The 25410-nt window shown below is 45.1% G+C and overlaps 1 protein-coding gene across 1 annotated transcript; it reads right to left on the minus strand.

Moving 5' to 3' along the window:
* Positions 1–75: 75 nt before the first annotated feature.
* LOC123348368 (olfactory receptor 7G2-like) lies at positions 76–23815 on the minus strand (the record flags this gene model as incomplete). The annotated part of the gene is made up of 4 exons (XM_044985888.1): positions 23558–23815; positions 21831–22054; positions 16875–16927; positions 76–379 (listed from the first exon to the last, which is right to left on the minus strand). Coding segments are annotated over exons 1-4 (696 nt in total), but the record flags the coding sequence as incomplete, so codon positions are not given.
* Between the last annotated feature and the right edge of the window lie 1595 nt (positions 23816–25410).

Consider the following 25410-nt stretch of genomic DNA (forward strand, 5'->3'; position numbering starts at 1 on the left):
CACAGAAAGGAGATAACACTCTACACCTGTCAGAGAAGCAAAGACATATAATTGGATGAAACAACCAGTAAATGACATTTCAGTTGTCTTTGTTGAGAAACTGGCCAGCACCCTGGGCAGGATGGTGCAGCTGCAGCAGGTCTCCAAGCAGGACAGGTTCCCCAGGAAGTAGTACATGGGAGTGTGAAGGTGCTGATCAGTCACAACAAGCACAAAGATGAGGATGTTCCCAGCCATGGTGACAATGTAGATCACCAGAAACAGGAGGAAGAGAAGGGTCTGCAGCTCAGGGAGATCTCCGAATCCCAGGAGGATGAATTCCGTGACAGACGTTTTATTATCCCAGCTTGCCTTTGCCATGAGATGTATCCAACAAACCCTAGAAGCAAATACAGAGAAAATCTACTTCAAGTTTAGTGCACTGTCAGCAAATCATTACATAAGTTTTAAAATCAAGACTGGTATGTTCTTTTAAAGATCTGCTCTAGTTCAAATGTGAACTATTTTAGGGAAGTTCTATGAGCTGTTTGTGCTCAGATGGTCCCTTCTGCCCTTGGAATTTGTGAACCTATGGACGTTTCCTTTTTAAAAATTCTTCCCTTCTGGTTACAAAATGAATTACTGGGATGGCAATTGCGAGGAATCTGCATTCCTGTAACAGATTATTCATTTCTTCTAAAATAGTTCAACAAATTATCATTGTTTATGGATGAGAACATAAGAACGGCCATACTGTGTTAGATCAATGGTCCATCTAGCCCAGTATCCTGTCTTCTGACAGTGCCAATGCCAGGTGCTTCAGAGGAACAGAACAGAACAGGTAATCATCAAGTGATCCATCCTCTGTTGCCCATTCCCAGCTTCTGGCAACAGAGTCTAGGGACACCGTCCCTGCCCATCCTGGCTAATAGCCATTGATGGACCTATCCTCCATAAACGTATCTAGTTCTTTTTTTAATCCTATTATAGTCAGATTCAAGGCATGACATAAGGCGAGATGTTCTGGTTGTCCTAGTTATGTACACATGTTAATAGCTGCATGCAAAGAGCTGCAATGCAGAATAACATTGTATTGGAGCCGCAAACCCAGGAAAAATGCTGCCTAATCTTTTACTCAATGACCTAGCACCTTAGTTATTACTAATTATTTAAATATATACAGGCATCTCTCTTTTTTAAAAGGGTATTTCACCACTCTCTGAGTGAAAAAGCCTTTATTAAGTATAGTATTGAATGATATCGATAACCCATTTAAACTCTAGTATTAGTTGAAGATCTGGTCTACATAGCTTCTCCGTTATTTTAAAAATTAGTGCTAACACCATTATGTGGGATAGCATCATGGCAGGGATTGGAGACTTGAGGAGCAGGTGAGAAAGAGCAAGCACACTCACATTTAATTGGATGTACCTTTTTCACGCAGAAACCTCCCCTATAACTGCCACATAGATTGCAATGGGTAGGACAAGGTGTCCACCGCCAGTCTTTCTAATTCTTTCATACTCACATCTCGGTGTGGAATCCTGGCTCCTGTTGAAGATGAGGGGACAAAATGACCTCTAGGAAGTGAGGCGCTCTAGCCAGCAGCTGGGCCCCATTTATAATAAGTTACGCATACACCCACAAAAGGTTATTAATAGGCATGAATCCCATGTGTCCATCTTTGGAATTTATCGGGGGTTTTCACTTGATAGGAAAATTGGACAGTGCTCCTATTTACTCCTCAGCATTTATGTCACTGGATCACTGTGAGGAGGGGGCGGGTCTCAGAGCCCGGGCTCCAGCCCGATTCTGAGCATGTACACTGCAATTTGTAGCCCTGCAGCCCAAGCTCTGTGGGTCTGAATCAGCTGACCCAGGGCCTGAGACTCAGTGCTGTGGATATTTTATCACAGTATAGACATACTCTCACATTTTGCCCTGACTATCAAGTCATCTTGTGGTGTCAACTGATCTCTGGAGCCCCTCCAAACTCAGCAGTTATTTCCAAAACATCAGAGTACAAACATAGACACAAACTCATTGGGCTTATTATTAACTTACTTATGCTAAATTATCTTTATAACATAGGTAACGTATCCTCAGTACTAAGTCTTCATTTGGCTAAGCTAAACATTTCAGCTTTAAACCTGACAGGGGTGCTCAAACTTTTCAGGCTGTGACAAGCCCCCCAAAAAGTTACTTCTGCATTGTTACTGTAAAAAACTTGCGATTCTCTGAGGGGTTGTGACCCCCAGTTTTCAGCCCCCTGCCTTAAACTCTTTTACCCATTACCTATCATGTTTTAGTCTCATATATCCAGCTCTTATAACAGATACATTTATTAGTTACAAGCTACACCTGTACCAGTAAGTATTTAGACAGATGAAGAGAAAGACAGAGCGATAGTTATGTAGACAGACATTGGATTATAAGAAAGAATTTCTTCCTTTTAAAAAGTAAGTAAATTGGTTCCCTTGGTGGATCTGCATGAATATTTGATATTGTAGAACACTGATGTTTTGGGAATGAGCCGTACACGTATTCTGGTCGGGGTTTTTGTTTGTTTGTTATACTTTCCACAACAATTTCCAGCTCTGGTCATTTTCAGACTAAACAAGCCCAGTTTTTTCAATCTTTTCCCCATGGGTCATGTTTTCTAGATCCTTAATAGCTTTTGGTGATCTCCTCTGGACTTTTGCCAATTTGTGAACATCTTTCCTGAAATGTGGCACCCAGAACTGGACACAATACTGAACTTTAGGACTAATCAGCGCAGAGTAGAGCAGAAGAATTACTTCCCATGTCTTGCTTACAACACTGCTGCTAATACATCCCAGAATGATGTTCATTTTTTTGCAACAGTGTTACACTGTTGACTCATATTTAGCATGTGGTCCACTATGACCCCCAGATTCCTTTCCACAGTGCTCCTTTCTAGGCAGTCATTTCCCATTTTGTATGCGTGAACTGATTGTTCCTTCCTAAAATGGAGTATTTTGCATTTGTCCTTATTGAATTTCATCCTATTTACTTCAGATCATTTCTCCAGTTTGTCCAGATCATTTTGAATTTTAATCCTATCTTCCAAACCACTTGCAAAGCACTTTCCCAGGTTGGTATCATCTGCAAACTTTGTAAGTGTACTCTCTACGCCATTATCTAAATCATTAATGAAAATATTCATAAAATCATAGAATCATAGAATATCAGGGTTGGAAGGGACCTCAGGAGATCATCTAGTCCAACCCCCTGCTCAAAGCAGGACCAATTCCCAACTAAATCATCCCAGCCAAGGCTTTATCAAGCCTGACCTTAAAAACCTCTAAGGAAGGAAATTCCACCACCTCCCTAGGTAACCCATTCCAGTGCTTCACCACTCTCTTGAGTGAAAAAGTTTTTTCTAATATCCAACCTAAACCTCCCCCACTGCAACTTGAGACTATTACTCCTTGTTCTGTCATCAGGTACCACTGAGAACAGTCTAGATCCATCCTCTTTGGAACCCCCTTTCAGGTAGTTGAAAGCAGCTCTCAAATCCCCCCTCATTCTTCTCTTCTGCAGACTAAACAATCCCAGTTCCCTCAGCCTCTCCTCATAAGTCATGTGCTCCAGCCCCCTAATCATTTTTGTCACCCTCCACTGGACTCTTTCCAATTTTTCCATATCCTTCTTGTAGTGTGGGGCCCAAAACTGGACACAGTACTCCAGATGAGGCCTCATCAATGTCGAATAGAGGGGAATGATCACATCCCTTGATCTGCCAGCAATGCTCCTACTGATACAGCCCAAAATGCCGTTAGCCTTCTTGGCAACAAGGGCACACTGTTGACTCATATCCAGCTTCTCGTCCACTGTAACCGCTAGGTCCTTTTCTGCAGAACTGCTTCCTAGCCATTCGGTCCCTAGTCTGTAAGAGTGAATGGGATTCTTCCGTCCTAAGTGCAGGACTCTGCATTTGTCCTTGTTGAACCTCATCAGGTTTCTTTTGGCCCAGTCCTCTAATTTGTTTAGGTCCCTCTGTATCCTATCCCTTCCCTCCAGCGTATCTACCACTCCTGCCAGTTTCGTGTCATCTGCAAACTTGCTGAGGGTGCAGTCCACACCATCCTCCAGATCATTAATGAAGATATTGAACAAAACCGGCCCCAGGACCGACCCTTGGGGCACTCCACTTGATACCGGCTGCCAACTAGACATGGAGCCATTGATCACTACCTGTTGAGCCTGACGATCTAGCCAGCTTTCTATCCACTGTGACAAAGTTCCTCCTCTACCTTGGTGGGTCCTGCGCTTATTGGCAGATTTGCTCACCTCAGTGAACTTCCCCACAGTCTGGGTCAACTTCTCCTGTGTCTGATCAGGAGTTGGGAGGTTTGGGGGGAACCCGGGCCCGCCCTCTACTCCGGGTTCCAGCCCAGGGCCCTGTGGATTGCAGCTGTCTATAGTGCCTCCTGTAACAGCTGCATGACAGCTACACCTCCCTGGGCTACTTCCCCATGGCCTCCTCCAAACACCTTCTTTATCCTCACCACAGGACCTTCCTCCTGGTGTCTGATAATGCTTGTACTCCTTAGTCCTCCAGCAGCTACACCCTCTCACTCTCAGCTCCTTGTGCCTCTTGCTCCCAGCTCCTCACACGCACTTCTCTCCTCTGGCTCCTCTCCTCCCGACTGGAGTGAGCTCCTTTTTAAACCAGGTGCCCTGATTAGCCTGCCTTGATTGTCTCCAGGTGATCTATTCAGCCTGTCTGCCTTAATTGGTTCTAACAGGTTCCTGATTACTCTAGAGCAGCCCCTGCTCTGGTCACTCAGGGAACAGAAAACTACTCAGCCAGTGACCAGTATATTTGCTCTCTACCAGACTCCTGTACCCCACTGGCCTGGGTCTGTCACACCACCTTATAGTCCAATCATCCAGCCCATACTTCTTTAACTTGCTGGCAAGAATACTGTGGGAGACCATATCAAAAGCTTTGCTAAAGTCAAGGAATAACACATCCACTTCTTTCCCCTCATCAACAGACCCAGTTATCTCCTCATAGAAGGCAATTAGGTTAGGTTGAACAGAACCTGACCCAGAACTGATCCCTGCGGGACCCCACTCGTTATGCCCTTCCAGCATGACGGTGAACCACTGATAACTACTCTCTGGGAACGGTTTTCCAACCACTTTTGCACCCACTTCATAGTAGCTCCACCTAGGTTGCGTTTCCCTAGTTTGTTAATGAGAAGGTTATGTGAGACAGTATCAAAGCCTTACTAAAGTCAAAATATACCACATCTACCACTTCCCCCCCATCCACAAGGCTTGTTACCCTGTCAAAGAAAGCTTTCAGGTTGGTTTGACAAGATTTGTTCTTGACAAATCCATGCTGACTGGTACTTAACCCCTTATTATCTTCTAGATGTTTGCAAATTGATTGCTTAATTATTTGCTCCATTATCTTTCCAGGTACAGACGATAAGATGACTGGTCTGTAATTTCCTGGATTGTCTTTATTTCCCTTTTTATAGATGGGCACTATTCCTGTGAATTGATTTGATTTCCTGTGAGAATTCACTCCCTCAACACTAAGAAATAAGGGATCAGCAGTCTAGTTCAAAGGCAGAATGCAAAGGATGGGAATAAATGGGCAGTTTCCATTATTGGAAGTGTTGCCAGTGGGCTGTCACACAGTTCTGTACTAGAGTCATACCATACAGATTAGAGAGAAGGGGCAGATTTTCAAGGGCGTTAGGGATAGATTTTTAAAGGCATCTAGTCATCTAAAGAAGCAGATAACTGACATAAGCACCTACGAGGATTTTCAGAAACACGCCATACTTTCATTGAAACCAAAATCCCTCTAACTGTCTATCTGCTTCTTGAAGTGCCTGAATTCCTTAGTAACCCAAGTCTCTCTGAAATTCAAAGCCCTCCTCTGCTAGGGCCTTCGAAATTCCCAGCCCAGAAAAAAATGAGAAGGGCTCTGACAAAGGCAAACAACGTAATGGATGATACAGCAGAGGAGGCATGGCACAGAAATGAAATGCAGGATCTAAAATGGACAAGACAGAAATGATTTCTCACACATAAGGCAGCAGGCCCATTGCTTGGAGCCTCGGTACCATTCCCCCACCTCCAACAGCCCTGTAAAGAAATATTAGCCTGCAGGACTCACTGCCACAAGCAATGAGGCAATGATGCAAAAAAGGACTGAGCATTTATATGGATAGCTAGAACAGCCAGAGTTACATTACCTAGAATACCTCCCTCTCAATCAGCTTGTGCATGTAACTATTGACAACAAGACACTGGATGGACCAATGCCCTGATCCAGCAGAGCCATTTCTGTGGGTCCAAGAGACAGCCAAACCTTCCTAGGGGAGCTGGAAAGATTCAGCCTCTATAGTTAGATGGATGTTAACAATTTTTCTCTATCTATCTATCTTCCTAACATCCCAGTGAGGCAGATCCCATCCTGAAAGGTAAAATCAAGCACCGAGCAGAGCAAATGGACATTATCAGCTTCCGGCTCCTGTCTGTCTGTAGCTCTCATTTAACTGAAAAGCATAACGAAGATTGATTTACCTTTATCTCAGGCCTATTTCAAGCTGGAATCATTCAATATGACCCCTTCTCTCTGAACTTCAGGTTCAGGGGCTAGGATGCAGGTTCTAACACAATCTCTCATTGTATTTGATTCCCTTCGGCAAAGTAACCTGTGCATAGGATGTCCTGGTTCTGCTGCCCTGCTTGGTGCGCACTGTGCCGTGTATAAAAGTGGCTCTCCCCACTGTCTCATTATTTATCCTTCATGCAGGAAGATAAATCTCTCTGGGCATTTCTGCAGATGGGAATTTTCAATTAGCATCCAAAGAAAAGTTTAGACATTGTTAAGAGAGTCACACTCCTAACCTGACAAGGAAAGAAATGGGGAGAGGAGAATGTCTAACCTCAAAGGAAATCTCTTCTCTCTGGTTTCTGTTTGTTTCTCTCTCATTATCAAGTCTGTATCAGGAGAGATAATATATTAAGAGTAACATAATAACCCAACAGGTCCAGGGATAAAGTTTAAAGGTCTGTATCCTTTGTGCAATTAAACCTGATGTCGTCAGTTGCCATAAAAAATGAACCCCTTCCCCAGGCTACTAATTTCAGATGTCAAGTGTCCTCCAGCTACTCCATGTCCGTCACCCGGGAGAAGAGCAAATGCAGTGAAATATACTGCCAATTTTAAATCAACATTAGCAAGATTTTTGTAGGCAGTACCTGTCACCAATATGGATGAGATTGGCCCTGGAGAACAGGAGAGTAAGGTTTCCTAAGTAGCCCAAGGGAATTAGACACTCAGCTTTCACTGAATTTAATGGAATTTGGTCACCAAACTCGGTTAGGTTCCTTTGAAAATCCAAAGCATCTCTGACCTAATTCATATTAATTGTTTAATTGTTAAACACAGTGGAACAACATCAATGTCAGAAAATGAGAGATGCTCAGAGCTGAATCGCACAGTCATACTCACCAGAGAGGTGGGAAGTCTGTGTTCAAATCCCTTCTCGCTTCAGGCAGAGAGGGGAATTGACCAGGGGTCTCCCACATCCCAGGTGAATGCTCCAACCACTGAGCTAAAGGTTATAAGGGAGGCCTCTTCTCTCATGGCTATTTTGGGTGGGGTTATCAGATCAGACCCTGTGGGCAAGATAGGTGGAGCAGTGCCTAGGTTCACCTGGTTTCAGGATCGCACCGGGGCTTAGGTGTGAAATAGGCCTCCTAGTGTAGCACACGTGCCCAGAGGCAGAAACTTGGGTATGCTGGGGAATTTTACGGTGACCATTAAGGCACTGAGGGATGTTAAGTACCTCCAGAATTAGGAGGTGGCTGTGCAGGGCTTAGTGGTACCCAAATATAGGACTTAGGCACCTCACATAGGAGTTTGGCACCTAAGTTCCTTCGTGGAACTATGCCTCCATGGCCCAAGTGTATCATGGGGATGACTGCACATCCCTACCATGCAGGGATGTTGTGAGGATATGTACATGAAAGGCTGTGAGATGGTTAGATATAATGAGAATGCAGGACAGATAAACACTGTACATAGATTTTGTCTTCTACCAGAGCACCAGCAGAGAGAGTTGAGGATTGGAGGCATGGCCCTGATTTAGCAGCTACTAGGACTGTTGGTGGAAGGCTGGCTGTGCTTTCCATGCCTCCTAACTCCATGTTGGCAGGTTCTCCAGGCCACCAATCATTCTCGCAACTCTTCTCTGAACCATCGCCAAATATTCAATGTTCTTTTTTGAGTCTGGACACCAGAACAGGACATGCTATTCCATGTGCTTTCTCACCAGCGCAGCAGTAGGGTCATTCTATAGGTTTTCTCACATGAGTCATTCACTGTCCAGTTGGGAGGGCTCCTCTAGTTGGATCTCACAGGGATCAGTCGTGGGTTCGGTACTATTCAATATTTTCATCAGTGACTTGGAGAATGGAGTGTGAATGACATCAAGCTCGGAGAGGACAGGATTAGAATTCAAAATGGCCTTGACAAATTGGAGAATTGGCCTGAAATCAACAAGATGAAATTCAACTAAGACAAGTGCAATGTATGACACTTAGAAAGGAAAAATTAACTGTACAACTACAAAAACGGGAAAAACTGGCTAGGTGGTCGTACTGCTGAAAGGGATCTGGGGTTATAGTGGATCACAGCTTGAATGAAAAAGGCAAATATCATGCTGGGGTTTATTAACAGGATAGTTGTATGTCAGACATAGGAGGTAATCGTCTCACTTTACTCAGTACTCCTGAGGCCTCAGCTGGAGTACTATGTCCAGTTCTGTGCCCCACACTTTAGGAAAGATGTGGAGAAATTGGAGAGAGTCCAGAGGAGAGCAACAAAACTGTTAAAAGGGTTAGAAAACCTGACCTGGGGGTGGGAGAAGAGCTGATAACAGTTTTCAAATATGTTAAGGGCTCGTATAAAGAGGACGAGGCTCAGTTGATCTGTGTCTACTGGAGACAGGACAAGAAGTAATGGGCTTAATCTGCCGCAAGGGATATTTAGGTTACATGTTAAAAAAACATTTCTCACTCTCAGGGTAGATAAGCTCTGGAACAGGCTTCCAAGGGAGGTGCTGGAATCCCCATCACTGGAGGTTTTTGATAACAGGTTGGACAAACACCTGTCAGGGATAGTCAAGGTTTACTTGGTCCTGCCTCAACATGGGGGGTGGACTAGACCTCCCGATGTCTATGAATTCTCACTGGATATTCAAAGGTGCCAAAAGCAGCTAGGCTCCACTGACAAACCCAAAGAAGACACTTAAAAAGTCCAGTTGAAAGGAAAGGGCAAAACAAAGAACAAGTAAGGAATGTGTGACAGTGTGGGACTCGCTGCTGCAGCGCCTCCTGCTGGTCATCTCAGGGAATTAGCTCTTTCCAACACCGAGCGCCCTCTGCAGGCCAGTGTCCTGCTGCCGCTGACCCCCATGTCCCTCCCAGGACCCTGGTGCCCTTTTACCTGGGGTGCTTCCCCTCCAGGCAATACCCCACAGATCTGGGTCTCCCCTCCCCCCACCCTCTATCCCCCTCTCGCCTCAGTCATAGGCTACTGCCAGTCACCAACTAGCCCCCACTCCCTGGGGCAGACTGCAGTATAAGCCACTCGTCACAGGCAAGAGGGTTTTTGGACCTGCTGCTTTTCTCTGCAACACAGTACCTCTATGGGACCTTGGACAAGGCCCTGCAGCCTGGGGAGTTGCCAGCCTGGAGCTCCCCAGCCCCTCTGGCCTTTCCCCAGCCCTGCCTCACTCTAGGCACCCTGAGCTTCCCAGCAGCCAGGCCCCCATCTCTCTGAAAGCAGAGAGAGACTGTGTCAGCTCCTGGCTCACTGGCCTTTTATAGGGCCAGCTGTGGCCTGACTGGGGCATAACCCAGCCGCCGCTGCTTTCTCCCCACCACAGCCCTCCCTAGGGCTGCTTTTAACTCCTGCAGGGCAGAAGCGTGGTAACCACCCTGCTACAGAATAACAGATTGAGAGCAGAAAACAAATTTCAAGACATAAGATGGTTCAATAGAAATTGAAACTGGAATTATTTTGGGGAAGTTCTTTGCCCTGAATTATACAGGAGGTCAGACTTGATGACCACAATGGAAAATTTTACAATTGTTTAAATTTAATTGGATTAACTCTTAAAATATTGAGTACCATTTATATACAACAAAACACAACACACTTTATGTATAGGCTTGGCAGAATTTATTTTCCTTTTTTTTATAATTTTGGTGGATAATATTGATGTTTATTTTTAAACATTTTTGTGCAATTTGTATCTATTTAAATGTTCATAGTTGCACAGAATTATGGGTATTCAGCTTTTTTATTTTTATGAATTTAAATTTTCACAGTTGCAGGAAATTATGGAGAGGCAGACAAAAGTGGGGGCTAGACAATAATTATTTAATGACTGTAGATGTTGAGATTCAAAAATGCAAAGCTTTATCATTTAGAATTTTTTGGATGCATATTCCCATAAGAACAGAAAAATATAAGAACGGTCACAGTGGGTCAGACCAAAGGTCCATCTAGCCCAGTATCCTGTCTGGCCGATACCAGGTGCCCCAGAGGGAATGAACAGAACAGGGAATCATCAAGTGATCCATCCCCTGTCACCCATTCCCCGCTTCTGGCAAACAGAGGCTAGGGACACCACTCCTGCCCATCCTGGCTAATAGCCACTGGTGGACCTATCCTCCATGAACTTACCTAGTTCTGTTTTGAACCTTGTTATAGTCTTGGCCTTTACATCCCCAAAGATGGTGTCTCAGGAGAGCCTAAGAAAGTGAAGGATGTTCACAATGCCTCCATGTCTACAGTCCCACTGAAGTTTAGAGCCTGCTAGGGCTTGCAAATTAGTGTGGCAGATTTATTCTGAGATTAGCTGCTAGATCTGAGAAATCTAACCAGGAAGGATTGAATATGGGCTTGGACAGATGAACATAAAAATGCGTTTGAGGAACTAAAGAAATCCATTAGCAGTGAGGTAGTCATGTCATGGCTTGATCCCAGTATGAAAACTGAACTTTCCAGTCAAAATCAAAATTCTCAATGGACAAACGTGACTCAGCTGCTATACTTACTACTTTGTGTGGATCACAGAATAGATTCTCCATAGACACTATCAAGAGTACAATCTTTCCTGTAGCAGGGAGGAAAGTTTAAAGTGGCACAATACTCTTTCAGCACTTAAAAAGTTTTCTTTGGAATTGGTAGAGGATGGTTCAATATCATAGTTTGTCACAGGTCTCTTGTGTGAGTTTGGCCAGATTTTCAAAGGTCTGTAAGAATCTAAAAATGCAGACTGGTACCAGGGTAGGTTCAGTATCTGACGCCCATTGATTTAAAATCCTGCTGGGGGGAGGGGCGCGGGGGTTGTGTGTCTTTAGGTAACAAAGTACCTCTGTAAATCTGTCCCTCTGTGCATCAGTGCCTCATCTGTAAAGAAGGAATAATAGCAACTCACAGGAGTGTTGGGGATATAGATACATGAAAGAAAGAGAGGTGCTCAGATAGCATAGAGATGAGGGCCAGAGAAGGAGCTAGGAGGATAGAGGTGACCTGACAGGTTTTTCAAATTCAATCATTTTGCCTTGGGTTGGGAGTTTGAGAGAGATCATTGCCAAATTCTCCTTGAATTCCATGGAATTTAGTTACCTAACAAATGTACATTGCTTCAAAAACTGGGGCCTTCAAGGAACCTTTACAGTAGGTCCATTACAAGCCAGAGTCTGTGATGTCACCTCCTTACTCAGGATTTCAGGGCCCAGGGTCCAGGTTATTCTGTCCATTTTCTCTCCCCACCTCATTCTCTCCCCACCTCACTTACTTCTGTTTTCGTAGCAGATAGAATGTGATATCCCAGATGGGCTAGCATGGCTCTGTTGCCGTGTCTGGCAACGTGCCCTGTGCATCGTACCCTCCACTAAATGGAGAACATCTTTTCTGATTCATTATATTTCTTTCTGAGGGAAGGTGCAGGGGAACATAACAGGCAAGGAAAAGTTAATATCATCTTTAATTTCACTCTGTGTCAGTAGAGTCAAACTTCTAATCTGAAAGGGAAAGTCCTGGAGAGGGAAGACACTTCTAATCCTAAAACGATTCTCTCTGTTTCTTGAGTGAATGCTGCATCAACTGTGAAGAAATAACTCACTAATTCTAAAAAATAAAGTTTAGGTATGGGATTGTCAGAGCTGCCTAAGTGATTTAGACACTGAGTTCCTACCCAACTCCCTTGAGCAGCTTTGAAAATCTCAGCATAGTTAGCTGAGCCTACAATTTCACCAACCAAATGTCCCGTTGCCCTCAATAGGAACAAAACATGCACCCAGTCCCCATCCAAAGTCAATCAGACTTAGGCTCCTAAGTCACTTTTGAAATTTTTCTCGAGTGCTTTTGAAAATGTTACTCTCAGTTCAAGGCCTCCTGGTCAATCATTCCCAAGAAGAGCAAATGCTGGTTGTTGCTCAAATAAAATGCAGGTGCAACAAGCTGGTTGATACATTTGGGCTGGATTTTTCAAAGCGATGTAATGTACACAACAAGCATCCAACTCCAACTGAGTTGCTATGAGAGTTTGGCACCTAATTCCCTTAGGCTTCTTGGAAACGCCCAGAGTGTGCAAGTATTGAGGCCAGAGACCTGAGATTATAAAGTGTGAATAGTTTCTTCTCAAATCCTGAAAAGTTTCAGGGTCATATGGATCTTCAGTGCCACAGAAATTGTACAAGTTACTGCCTGATGGGTCTTGCCCACATGCTCAGGGGCTAATTGGTCATCATATTTGGGGTCAAGAAGGAATTTCCCCCCAGGTCAGCAGCAAAGAGTCCTGTGGCACCTTATAGACTAACAGAAGTTTTGGAGCATGAGCTTTCGTGGGTGAATACCCACTTCGTCAGATGCATGCATGTCAGATTGGCAGAGACCTTGGGATGTTTTGCCTTCCTCTGCAGCATGGGGCACGGATCGCTTGCAGGTTTAAACTAGTGTAATGGTGGATTCTCTGTAACTTGATGTCTTTAAACCTTGATTTGAAGACTTCAGTAACTCAGCCAGAGGTTAGAGGTCTTTTACAGGAGTGGGTGGGTGAGGTTCTGTGGCCTGCAATGTGCAGGTCACACTAGATGATCATGATGGTCCCTTCTGATTTATATGAGTCTATAATCTTATAGCAGAACTTCAGGCTCCTTAGTAGTCTATAGGGGAGTATGATAAGCAACAGAACTGTTCTCATCCTGTCCTGTAGAGGTCAGTGTTATACATTTACACTAGCCAGTTCATTCTTCTATTTGGGTACTATCAATATAACCATTTCATTTGTATATATGACAATATATTCTGCAACTTGATTCCAAAAGCTGCTTCTTCAGCATGATGTGTTTTCACATACTGCCACTTCTTCCCTCTAAGGAAAGGTTTGTTCCAGACTTTACGGAAGAATACAAATATTCACTTATTTCTGAATGCAAAACAAATGAGAAGATTGGTATTCCCTGGACTCTTCTAACATAATTAGCTCTCAAACATACAATAAGATCTCATTCCAGTTTACCATCAAGTGAGCAATTTTGTGTCTCCAAAGCATAATCCCTAATGTTGAATATTTGTGTCGCACATAACTGCATTTTTCACAAAGAGATTCTATTTTTTTTTGGTTTATATTTTTCAATTAATCTATGGAGGAAATATTGCAGATTGAGATAATTACCCCAGACCCTTTGTGGAAGCCAGCCTGTGGCAGGATTTTTGAAAATCTCAAAGTGCCAAACACCCTTTGAAATCAGCAGGGCCGCCCGGTGGGGGGCGGGGGGGGCAAGTGGGGCAATTTGCCCCAGGCCCCGCAGGAGCCCCGCGAGCCACTCCAGGTTTTCGGTGGCACTTCAGCGGCTGGCCCTTCACTCACTCCAGGTCTTTGGTGGAGGGTCCTTCAGTGCAGCGGAAGACTCGGAGTGAGTGAAGCACCCGCCGCTGAAGTGCTGCCAAAGCCTTGGAGCGCTGCCTAGTGAGTAGGAGGCAGAAAAAAAAAAGAAAAAGAAAAAAGCCGTGATCAGTGGCAGCTCTACTGCTGCCGCTTCATTCTTCGGCGGCGGGTCCGCTGAATTGCCGCCGAAGACCTGGCCCTGCCCCAGGTCCCCTGAATCCTCTGGGCGGCCCTGGAAATCAGTGCGTTTGAGGAGCCTCGGTGCTTTAGAAACACCCACGAGGAACCTAAATACCCCAGTGAAAAGGATGCAGCCATTAAGAATACAACATTCAATAGTATCTTTTATCAGAGGGGTAGCCGTGTTAGTCTGGATCTGTAAAAGCAACAAAGAATCCTGTGGCACCTTATAGACTAACAGACGTTTTGCAGCATGAGCTTTCGTGGGTGAATACCCACTTCTTCAGATGCAAGAAGAAGTGGGTATTCTTGCATCTGAAGAAGTGGGTATTCACCCACGAAAGCTCATGCTGCAAAACGTCTGTTAGTCTATAAGGTGCCACAGGATTCTTTGTTGCTTTAATAGTATCTTTGTTACTAAGCCTTAGCAGCCAAATCTCACTGAAAGTCAATGCGTCTTAGGCGCCTAAACCCCTTTTGAAATTCGCTCAAGTGTTTTTTCAAAATGTTATCCTTAGTTCAAAGCCTCCTGGTCAGACATTGCTGAAAAGAGCAAATGAAGATTGTTGCTCAGATAAAATGCAGGTGTAACAAAGTGATTTACAAATATAGCTTGGGATTTTTAAAGGGGGAGGGGTAATAAATACAATAAACACCCAGCTCCCACTGAATTGTTAACCACCTGAGATTGTAAAGTGCAAATGGTTTCTTCACATATCCCAGAAAAGTTTCAGGGATCTTCAGTGTCATGGCAATTATACAAATTAGAGAATCTTGTACCAAAATTATAGACACCTTGCTGGTCTACTGGAGTGTATGATAACCATCAGAAAATTATTGATTACTCTCTTCTACTGGATTGGTTATATATTCCCACCAGCCAGTTCATGATCCTTTTTGGATACAGTGACTGCGATCATTCCATTTGTGTGTATTACAGCATATTCTGCAATTTGATTAAAAACTGGGCTTTTTCAGCACAACATTTTTAACATACAGCCACTTCTAGCCCTGAAGGAAAGGTTTGTTCCAGCCTTTACAGAAGAATACAAATATCCACTTATTTCTGAATGCAAAACAAACTAGAATGTTGTTATCCACAGTCCTCTTCTAGCATCATTGGCTCCCTAACCATGTAATAAGGACTCAGTCCAGTTTATCACCTATGTGAGTAATTTTGTGTTGCCAAAGCTTTTTTTTCATAATGCCCAGTGTTGAATATTTGTTGCTCACATAATTGTATTTTTTAAAGAACAGACTTTCCATCAGTCAATCCCTTTTGACTTGGAAAATCAGTGTCGATTCTCAGCATTCCATTTTAATGCAAGAAGTCATTTTTCTTGGATTATCAGAGTTTGGCCCGCGCCGCTTCCCGCAGCCCCCATTGGCCTGGAGCAGTGAACAATGTCCAGTGGGAGGAGATTAACTATCAGAAAAAAAGTTAATTGTACAATTTCCTAACACTAGAGTTCCATGCTAACGTTATATTTTTATAATGTAGGCATTGTGTGTGTCTGGGAGTACTTCTCACTGTGTCCATTTTGCATGCTGTAGTAGAAAGAGACAGCCTGAAGCATGGGCCTGGTGCAAGACCTGAAACCTGAACCAAAGTCAGCAGAAGTTATGCTATGAGCAACAGTCAGGCCCTGTCAAAAGCAGGTGCTTGCTGGCAAGTCAGCGTCTGGTACATGAACTCGGCACCAGTGTTTCTAGCATTACTAAAACATACGGAATATGCATTGCTAAAACACACAGCAGGCCAGCACAAGAACCCCCTAACCTAGATCATGGTATAATGGTTTGACAGAAGTGATAAAGAGTGGTATTTTATCTGAAACATCAGGAGAAATGTACAAGGGGAGGTAACAAACACATCATGAAACGCATAAAGTGACGCGTAAGTTGTTTATCCCAGGCTATTTGTCTCAGCCTAAAAATGTTGGGATACCTTACCTTAACCCATTGTCTGGCCTAGCGGGCAGTGGAAAGTCCCATCACTGACTGAACTGGTCCATTGTAATGGGCCTACATGTATTAGTGGCCCTGTGGAGTCTACGGGATACCAGGATCGTGCTTCGTTAATAATAAACCTGGCTGAGCAACTTCACTACTGAATTGGAGTCTGGTGGTCCTCTTGGGCCATTTGATTGAGGTCTGCTGTGTTGGCCATCTGCACAGAGCTGGTGCAGCACACAGAGAGGACACACGCACACAGCCGAATGATGTACAATACCTGCACCCTCTCACTGACTACAGTCTCCCCCGACTCTCTTTATTTTGACCAGCCATCAGTTCAAGTCTCCCACCCGCCCAGTTGTGTCCCACCTGTGGCATCTGCATTGGGTCCTGACAGGAACGGGGTAACAGATTTTTAAAGGTCTACACACCTCCATTTCTTCCACAGCTTTGACTCCATAAGAGCATGACAAGAAGCTCATGGAAGCAAATGGAAACATGACCTTGTATTTTTGTAGGCTTTGATTCTGGCCCTAAACCAGCCTATGGGATATCTATTTCATTTTAACCTAAGGAAACTGATCAGCTAGCATCGTCCAAACCTGAATTTCCTGCAAGTTTTCCTTAGGGCCTCCTTGACCTCTCTGTTTCTCAGGCTGTAGATGAGGGGGTTTACCAGGGGAGTCATGACCGTGTACCAAACAGAGATGTCTACACAGGGACTTAGGGAGGCTTAGGGTGGCTTAACTAAGCTGCTCAGACAAATGGATTTCTGAGCGACATATTTGAGCTCACCTAATTTTGTAGTGTAGATCAGGCCTGAGTCTGGGCAGTTCCTCCTGAATTGTCTGTGTAGAGAGAACAAAGAACAGCCCTGATGCATTCAGTCTTCTGTAAGCAGAGTCAGGATGAGCTCTACCCTGACATCTGGTGGTAGAGTATGGGGAGTGCAGAAAGAAGTGTCAAGTATTCATATTAGATTTGCATTGGCACTCCCACCGCACTTAGCATAGTCCACAGCAGCCTGGGATGGTTATTTTCACAGCTATGGGAGCCCCAATTTCGTTGTTATTGGGGCAGGAGCAATAAAATGTTGTCACCCCAATTAAGTAAATGAGGAACTACTAAACTGTCTTACGATAGAGGGTTTCATTATCAACTAAATAGCACTTGCTAGACAAGGGACATGGGTTCCAAAACCCAATCAGGAGAGAGAGGTTGGGGACAGATATCTGTACTTGGTGGTGCAGGCTCCTTGTGTGAGCCAGAAGCACCAGTTCCACCTATGCCTCTCTCCACTGTGGAATGTCAGAGTTAATTTTTGATTCCCTTAAGACTCTAGATACAGGTTAATGAGCTGAACTCACTGGCACTGGGGCTCCCCTACTATGAGCTGGAATCACTAAGAGCTGAAATCACTGAAGAGCTGGACTTGCTGAGCTGAGAGCACTGAGCAATGTGCTAATGAGTGGGGGAGCCTGAAGCAATACCATGGAGCAGAGCAGCTGGCAGAGCAGAGTGGAGCAGTTTGTGCAGCCACTGGGTGAGTGGAGCCAAGCAGCTCGTGAGGATGGCTGGAGTGGATCACAGGACAGCTGGTGAACCAGAGCAGCTGGCAGAGCGGAGCAGCCTACAGAGCAAGCGGAGCTGAGCTGTTGGCGGGGATGACTAGTGGAAGCAGAACCCCACGAAGAGGCAGGGCAGTTGGCCCCGAAACCACGTAAGGTGCCCCTTTCTACCCAGGCTGGGGAGGGGGACCTCTGCAGAGAGACTCTTGGAACTCTGGGGCTGCACTGACCCGGGACAGAGACTTTTGGGATTGTGGGACTTTTGGGACTGTGGGTGATTTGGGGGTTGCTGGACTCAAGGGCCCAGAGAGAAGGACACGGCCCAATTTGCTGGGGTGGGTCTTTGCTCACGGTTTGACCTATGAGGTACCTAGCTGAGGTATTTTCCCAATTTAATGCTTGTTGTTTATCACATGTAATTAAACCTTTTCTGCTACACCAAGACTCTGTGCTTGCGAGAGGGGAAGTATTGCCTCCTCGAGGCACCCAGGGGTGTGTGTAAGTTTTTCCCAGGTCACTGGGTGGGGGCTCGAGCTGGTTTTGCATTATGTTGTGGGGAAGGGACCCCTATGTATTGAACTCGGCCCTTGCTGCTATCGTTTCGGCCCGGCAGAAGGGTTACACTTCTAAAGACAAAGGACACCTCTCTTCTTGGGCTTGCAGGATGGGACAATTGCTTGGTTTGAGTGGAGTGTAGGCTGGAATTTTCAAAGGTGCTGATCTGATTTCTTACTCCTGGGAGAATTCTGCACCATGGCACACATGCAGAATTCATGTCCTCCACAGAATTTTTTTCTCCGCAGAATATAGATGCTGCGGGAAAGGTGCTGCAGTTTCACCTTTCGCTCACTAGGGGCTGCTGTGGCACCAGAAGAGAGAGCAGCCAGATGGCAGAGTGGGAGGGCGAGAGGCTGCATTCCTCACAACTGTCCCAGGTGAGAGGCACAGGATGGACAGAGCAGTGCACATGGGGCTACTGGGGGATTCCAGAAGTGCTAGTGAGGGGAGACAGACTGGGGCATGGGCTCAGGATCCCATTCAGCTTAGTGTCATCTGCAAATTTGGGGGTACAATAAAGCAGGGCTGCCCAGAGTATTCAGGGGCCTGGGGTCTTTGGCACTTTGGAAGGACCCGCCTGCCGCTGAATTGCTGCTGAAGACCCGCCCCGGGACTCGCCGCCGAAGTGCTGGGTCTTCAGCGGCAATTCGGCAGCAGGGCCCCCCGCTGCAGGTCTTCAGGGCACTTCAGCAACAGGTCCCGGAGCGGAAGGACCCCCCACCTCTGAATTGCCAACGATGACCCGGAGCGGAAGAAGCTCTGGGGGCCCGGGCCCCGCGAGAGTTTTCCGGGGCCTCTGGAGCGAGTGAAGGACCCCACTCCAGGGGCCCCGAAAAACTCTCGTGGGGGCCCCTGTGGGGCCTGGGGCAAATTGTCCCTCTTGCCCCCCCCCCCCCAGTCGGCCCTGCAATAAAATTTCAAAGCTGTATTTAGTCAATGTTCAGTTGTAAACGTTTGAAAGAACAACTATGACATTGTGTTCAGAGTTATCAACACTTCAGAGTAATGAATGACCTCCATTCCCGAGGGGTTTGTAACTCTGAGGTTCTTCTGGATTGTGTTATTTTGACAAATAAAATATTCAGAATTTGGCAGAATTTTAAAATGTTGTGTTCAGAATTTTGTGTGTTTTGATGCAGAATTCCCTCAGGAGTGATCTTTTCTGGCCTTTATTAAACAGCTCCTCTCTGGGTGTGTCTGTTCAGTTCTTTGGATAAGGGAACTAGGTGCCTATTGAAATGTGATTTGGGCACTATACTGAAAATTCCAACGTTAAGAACGAAGGTTTCTGGGGGTTTATATATCTATTGATTTATTTACATTAACTGTCACATTGTAGGTTAGATATCAGGAAAAACTTTCCAACTCTATAGAGAGCTGAACATTGAAACAGCACCTGTGTCAAAGGGATTTGGGACCCTAACTCCACTAGGCACCTTGGGAAATTGATTCTGCAGAGTTGAGGCCCTACAATTCTCACTGGTGCCCAGCTCCCCTGGGTCCAGCCAAGCCCTGATGTGCTCCCAGTGACTGAGCCAGCACGTCTGTGTTTTCCATCACAGGAGTTCTGCCTATTTCTAGATGGTAGCTTCCTCTGGCCATAGGTTGCCTCATGCCCCAAAGAGAGGAATCTATATGGCACCTGGGGCTGGCTAGACACCATGCCCTGAGAACTTGCTCCCACAGACATTGCACTTGTTGCAACCAGTTTTGGGGACATTCACTGGAATAGATCCCTGCCTTTGAACTGCTCCGTGCGGTTGGCAGCAGCCGAGCAGCTGTTGACCTACAGTGCTACATGCCAGTCCCTTCTCAGTGACCGTTGGACAGGCCAGACTCAGGACCTCCGTTCTATGTGTGCGCATCTCCTAGCGCCCTGACAAACCCTCAGCTGCGTATGACTGTCCCCACTGACCTGGCTCTGAGTCTACTTCTTAGTGGTTGCCCAACTTCCCTGCACCATGGGCCTGATGAGCCTGGGGCTGGTGCTTTGCCAGAGCTGGTCACAGCCGGAAGTAGCCTAGATACAAGCTATGTAGCTGTTCCTGCTGAAGTGCCCAGAGGTCTGGCTGTTTGCATCTCACCTGTGGGAGTGGAATGGAGGTGGCTGGTTTGCAAGGGATATGGTGGTGATGGCAAGAGGCACCGTGTTTGGGGTGGCAGGTTTCCCAGGCCAATGTCCCCACATGCTGCACCAGGAGTTAGTGTTTTTATTCTCCAAACATTTATTTTGATGGAAAATGGCATTTTGCTGGCAAGAAAAAAATTGGTGAAAATGTTGTCTCCACTCTGACCAGTGCCCAGTTAAAAACTGCATGATGGGAAGATGGTGATAGCCACCTCTCTCCCTGGTCTTTCAGCTTAGATGGACCACACTGATCCCAACTCTGGCTGGATTCTCCTTTGTGTCCCTGAGGGCATAAAAAATAATATGGAGTAACGAACCTTCTGATACTGTCACCCACAGTGTTTTATTTGTACTAGGCTGTCAGAATTTGGTTACCAGATGTCATTGTCTAACACAGAGAAACAATGAACAACAGGGAATATACACAGCAATTTGCACTTTTATTTAGTGGAGTTTGTTCCTTACATGACAAGACAGCTCTGTGCATTATCAGATACCATCAATGCTCCTCACATAAGGTGAATGTTAAGCCAACACCACGGAGAAAAAATACCAGCATCTTGTATGTGTCAGTGCTGCGCTGCTGAACATGAGAGTGGGATAGAATTCTCCACAGCCTCAGGATTCTTTGCTGCTTTTACAGAACCAGACTAACACAGCTACCCCTCTGATACTCCACAGCCTCATGTTCCTCTTCGTTATATGGACACAGCAGGGATCCATAAGCACCCTGCCTCAGTAACTCTATGCTTTTCCACATTGCCACTAATATATTCAATGGGAGTTTCCAACTTAATTTCAGTGGGAGCTGATTATCTAAGTCACCCAGGCCGCTTTGAAACCCTCAGCCTCAATAATGATCTAGGAGTCTCTGCATGTTTTTTTGAAAGTCACATATTGACTGAGTGCTTTACTCAAGGCTTCTCTGACCTCTCTGTTTCTCAGGCTGTAGATAAGGGGGTTTACCAGGGGAGTCAGGACTGTGTACCAAAGAGACAGCACTTTCTTTAGCGCTCTCAGTGTATCACGTTTTGGTAGCATGTAGACAATCATTATGGTCCCATAGAAAATTGTCACCACAATGAGGTGAGAGGAGCAGGTGGAAAAGGTCTTCTGCCTCCCTCTGGTGGAAGGGATTCTCAGGATGGTGGAAATGATACAAACGTAAGATGTTAGGGTTAGTAGAAATGGAGGCAGAGTGAATATAAAGGAGAACATGAAATCCAACAATATGATCAGGTGTGTGTCTGCACAGGAGAGTTTTATCAATGGGACGGGATCACAATAGAAATGGTCAATTTCATTCAGGCCACAGAATACTGACTGTGACATGAAGAATATAAAGATAGTAACAGCAAAAAAACCATTTATCCAGGTCCCAGCCGCCAGTTGGATGCAAAATCTGGTATTCATAAGTGCTGAATAGTGCAGGGGTTTACATATTGCTAAATAACGATCATAAGACATGACTGCTAGGAGAGAGCATTCTGTACCTACCAGACCACCAAAGAAATACAGCTGTGTGATGCAGCCACTGACTGAGATGGTTCTGTCTCCAGTCAGGAGATTGACCAGTATCCTGGGCAGGATGGTGGAAGTGTAGCAGGTCTCCAAGCAGGACAAGTTCCCCAGGAAGAAATACATGGGGGTGTGAAAGTGCTGATCAGCTACAATTAGCACCATGACGAGGCTGTTCCCGGCCACGGTTGCCATGTAGATCACTAGGAACAGCAGGAAGAGAAGAATTTGTAGGTCAGGGAGATCCCCGAATCCCAGGAGGATGAATTCTGTGACAGCTGTTTGGTTTCCCCAGGACGAGTCTGCCATGGGTTGAGTCTAGGAACAATAAAATGAACTGTGCAATTGAATTGGAATGTTCATAGAGCTGAAAGTTAATCAACTGTCAGGAATTCATTCCATAAATTTTCAAAAACTCCTCCCCCGCTTCTGGTTACCTGCTGAAATGTTAAAGCTAAATATAGATTTCAGAGCAAAGTGCCAGGAGTCTCAGTCTGAGAACACAACTTTGGTATCCCTGCAGACTCACCCTCTGCCATGTCAGAGCAATAATTATGATAACAACAGTCCATTTCTCTGGTAGCCCAATTAGTGATGTGACTGACCAGACCCCTTCTTGATCTGCTGTCATATCCCGTCTGCTGACGCACTGGGGCTTAACAATGATACATCAAAGCAGCATTGTACTGGTGGCTATGGCCAGAATCATGTCATGTCTTAGGAGGAGTCAAAATCAATAAATACATCAACTCAAATCTTGGACTGAGATTTTCAATAACATCTGGTGTCCTTAGGCAGCCATCTTCTGTTAGAATTTATGGGAGTTAATCTAATAATAGATCTTGGCAAATTCAGAATTTTAGGGTCCTACAGGAAAAGGAATAAACATTTTCACCCCCACAAGAGATCAGTTTATGTAATAATTATGAAGTGGAGTCAGTTCTTCCTTACTTCATGTAATGATAATGATAATGATGATGGTGGTGACATGATGAGGGACTGGCAATGGCTTTTCTGTTTCGCATTTCCTGTGTTAACTATGAAACAAATATAACACATTGTCTCTCTTCAGGGTGGATATTAGGGAAGGGGAAAACAAGGCTGATGTGCAATCCTACTTGGGGACTGACTCTCCGAACTGTTTAATAACTGAAAGCTGATAATACAGGAACAAGAAAGGCACTGGGGAAGAAAGATGTTGCCCCTGAACTCAGAAACAATCTGTCATGTGCTAAATGGGATCTTGGCTAGTAACATGTTATCACCACTTGTCCCCCATGGGGACTCACACTGAGCCAGATCCCCCATTGATGTCAATCGGCCATAGCTCAGTTGGAGTCAATGGGCCTGATCCTCAGTTGAGGTCCTTTTACAAGATGTACCTCAATTTACCCATTGTTAAATGGCACTGTTAACCTTGATGGGCTCTGCTGTGGGATTGTGAGGAGAAAACTGGTAATATTAGAAAGTTGTATGCAGTGCTGCTGTAGCCATGTCAGTCCTAGGATATTAGAGATGCAAGGTGGGCGAGGTAATAGACCTGAAGAAGAGCTCTCTGTGGCTTGAAAGCTTGTCTCTCTCACCACCAGAAGTTAGCCAAATTAAAGATATCACCTCACCCACCTCGTCTCAATAATATTCACAAAGCACACTCATGCCCTCTCTGGAAGATGCTGTAGAAATGAAGTCAGGAAGATGGAGCTCACCTGTAACCACAGGAGAAGCTTGAAGCGATGAGCTCATATGTCTCAGAGTTTGGCTGCCAGGTCTCAGGTTCCACCACTCAGGTTCTTGTCTCTCATCATTCTGCAGAAACTGCATTTAATCAGTATAGTGACCTGCATCTACCTGAATGGATGAAAATGCTGCCACAATCTGCTTTGAACACGCTCTTCTCCCTCTGTTTATAAAGTGCCGACAGCTCCTCATATTTGTATCCTTCTCCATGGCAGGCTGCGTCTCCCTTGAGTCCACCTCCGAAAGGGCTGAGCCCGGGCAGTTAGCGCTGTGTTTTCTGTGCAGACAGTACAAACAACTGTCCTGATGCAACCAACCTCCCACAGCCAGAGGAATCATCTGTCTGCTCCCTGCTGTCTGCGGTCATTGCTCTGCATAGCTGAAATGTAACCAAGTGCCCATGCAGTGCATGACCCTGCGGATACTGACTCTGCTTGTTAATCTTTACTCATTGCAATTCTTCCATTGCCTTCAGTGGAACAATTCCATGAGTAACAATAGCTGAGTCGGGCTCACCAGATTTGGAGTTGAAGCCATGCAGTTTAACAAAGACTCTGGAAACCGAATTTAAAGTAAATATAATCTGTACTTTGCTATTGAAACATTTGAATGAAAATAAATTGCTCTTTGCATCTCACGCTCTCTTTCTCACACAAAAAGAATGAGAAGTACTTGTGGCACCTTAGAGACTAATACATTTATTTGGGCATAAGCTTTCATGGGCTAAAGCCCACTTCGTCAGATGCATGCAGTGGAAAATACAGTAGGAAGATATATATACACAGAGGACATGAAAAATGGGTGTTGCCATACCAACTCTAACGAGACTAATCAATTAAGGTGGGCTATTATCAGCAGGAGAAAAAAATGTTTGTAGTGATAATCAGGCTGGCCCATTTCAAACAGTTGAAAAGAAGGCGTGAGTAACAGTAGGGGGGAAATTAGCATAGGGTAATAGTTTTTACTTTGTGTAATGACCCATCCACTCCCAGTCCTCATTCAAGCCTAATTTAATGGTGTCCAGTGTGCAAATTAATTCCAGTTCTGCAGTTTCTTGTTGGAGTCTGTTTCTGAAGTTTTTTTGTTGCAGAATTGCAACTTTTAGGTGTGTAATTGAGTGACCAGGGAGGTTGAAGTGTTCTCCGACTGGTTTTAGAATGTTATAATTCTTGACGTCTGACTTGTGTCCATTTATTCTTTTACGTAGAGACTGTCCGGTGTGGGCAATGTACATGGCAGAGGGGCATTGCTGGCACATGATGGCAGATATCACTTTGGTAGATGTGCAGGTGAACAAGCCTCTAATGGCATGGCTGATGTGATTAGGTCCTATGATAGTGTCCCTTGAATAGATATGTGGACAGAGATGGCAACGGGGTTTGTTGCAGGGATTGGTTCCTGGGTTAGTGTTTTTGTCATGTGGTGTGTAGTTGCTGGTGAATATTTGCTTCAGGTTGAGGGGCTGTCTGTAAGGGAGGACTGGTCTGTCTCCCAAGATCTGTGAGAGTGAGAGATCGTCCTTCAGGATAGGATGTAGATCTTTGATGATGCACTGGAGAGGTTTTAGTTGGGGGCTGAAGGTGACTGCTAGTGGTGTTCTGTTACTTTATTTGTTGGGCCTGTCCTGTGTAGGTGACTTCTGGGTTTTCTTCTGGCTCTGTCAATCTGTTTCTTCACTTCAGCAGGTGGGTATTGTAGTTTTAAGTACGCTTGATAGAGATCTTGTAGGTGTTTGTCTCCGTTGGAGGGATTGGAGCAAATGCAGTTGTATCTTAGAGCTTGGCTGTAGACAATGGATTGTGTGATGTGGTCTTGATGAAAG

This window comes from Mauremys mutica, chromosome 13 (assembly GCF_020497125.1).
Source record: "Mauremys mutica isolate MM-2020 ecotype Southern chromosome 13, ASM2049712v1, whole genome shotgun sequence".
NCBI lineage: Eukaryota > Metazoa > Chordata > Testudines > Geoemydidae > Mauremys > Mauremys mutica.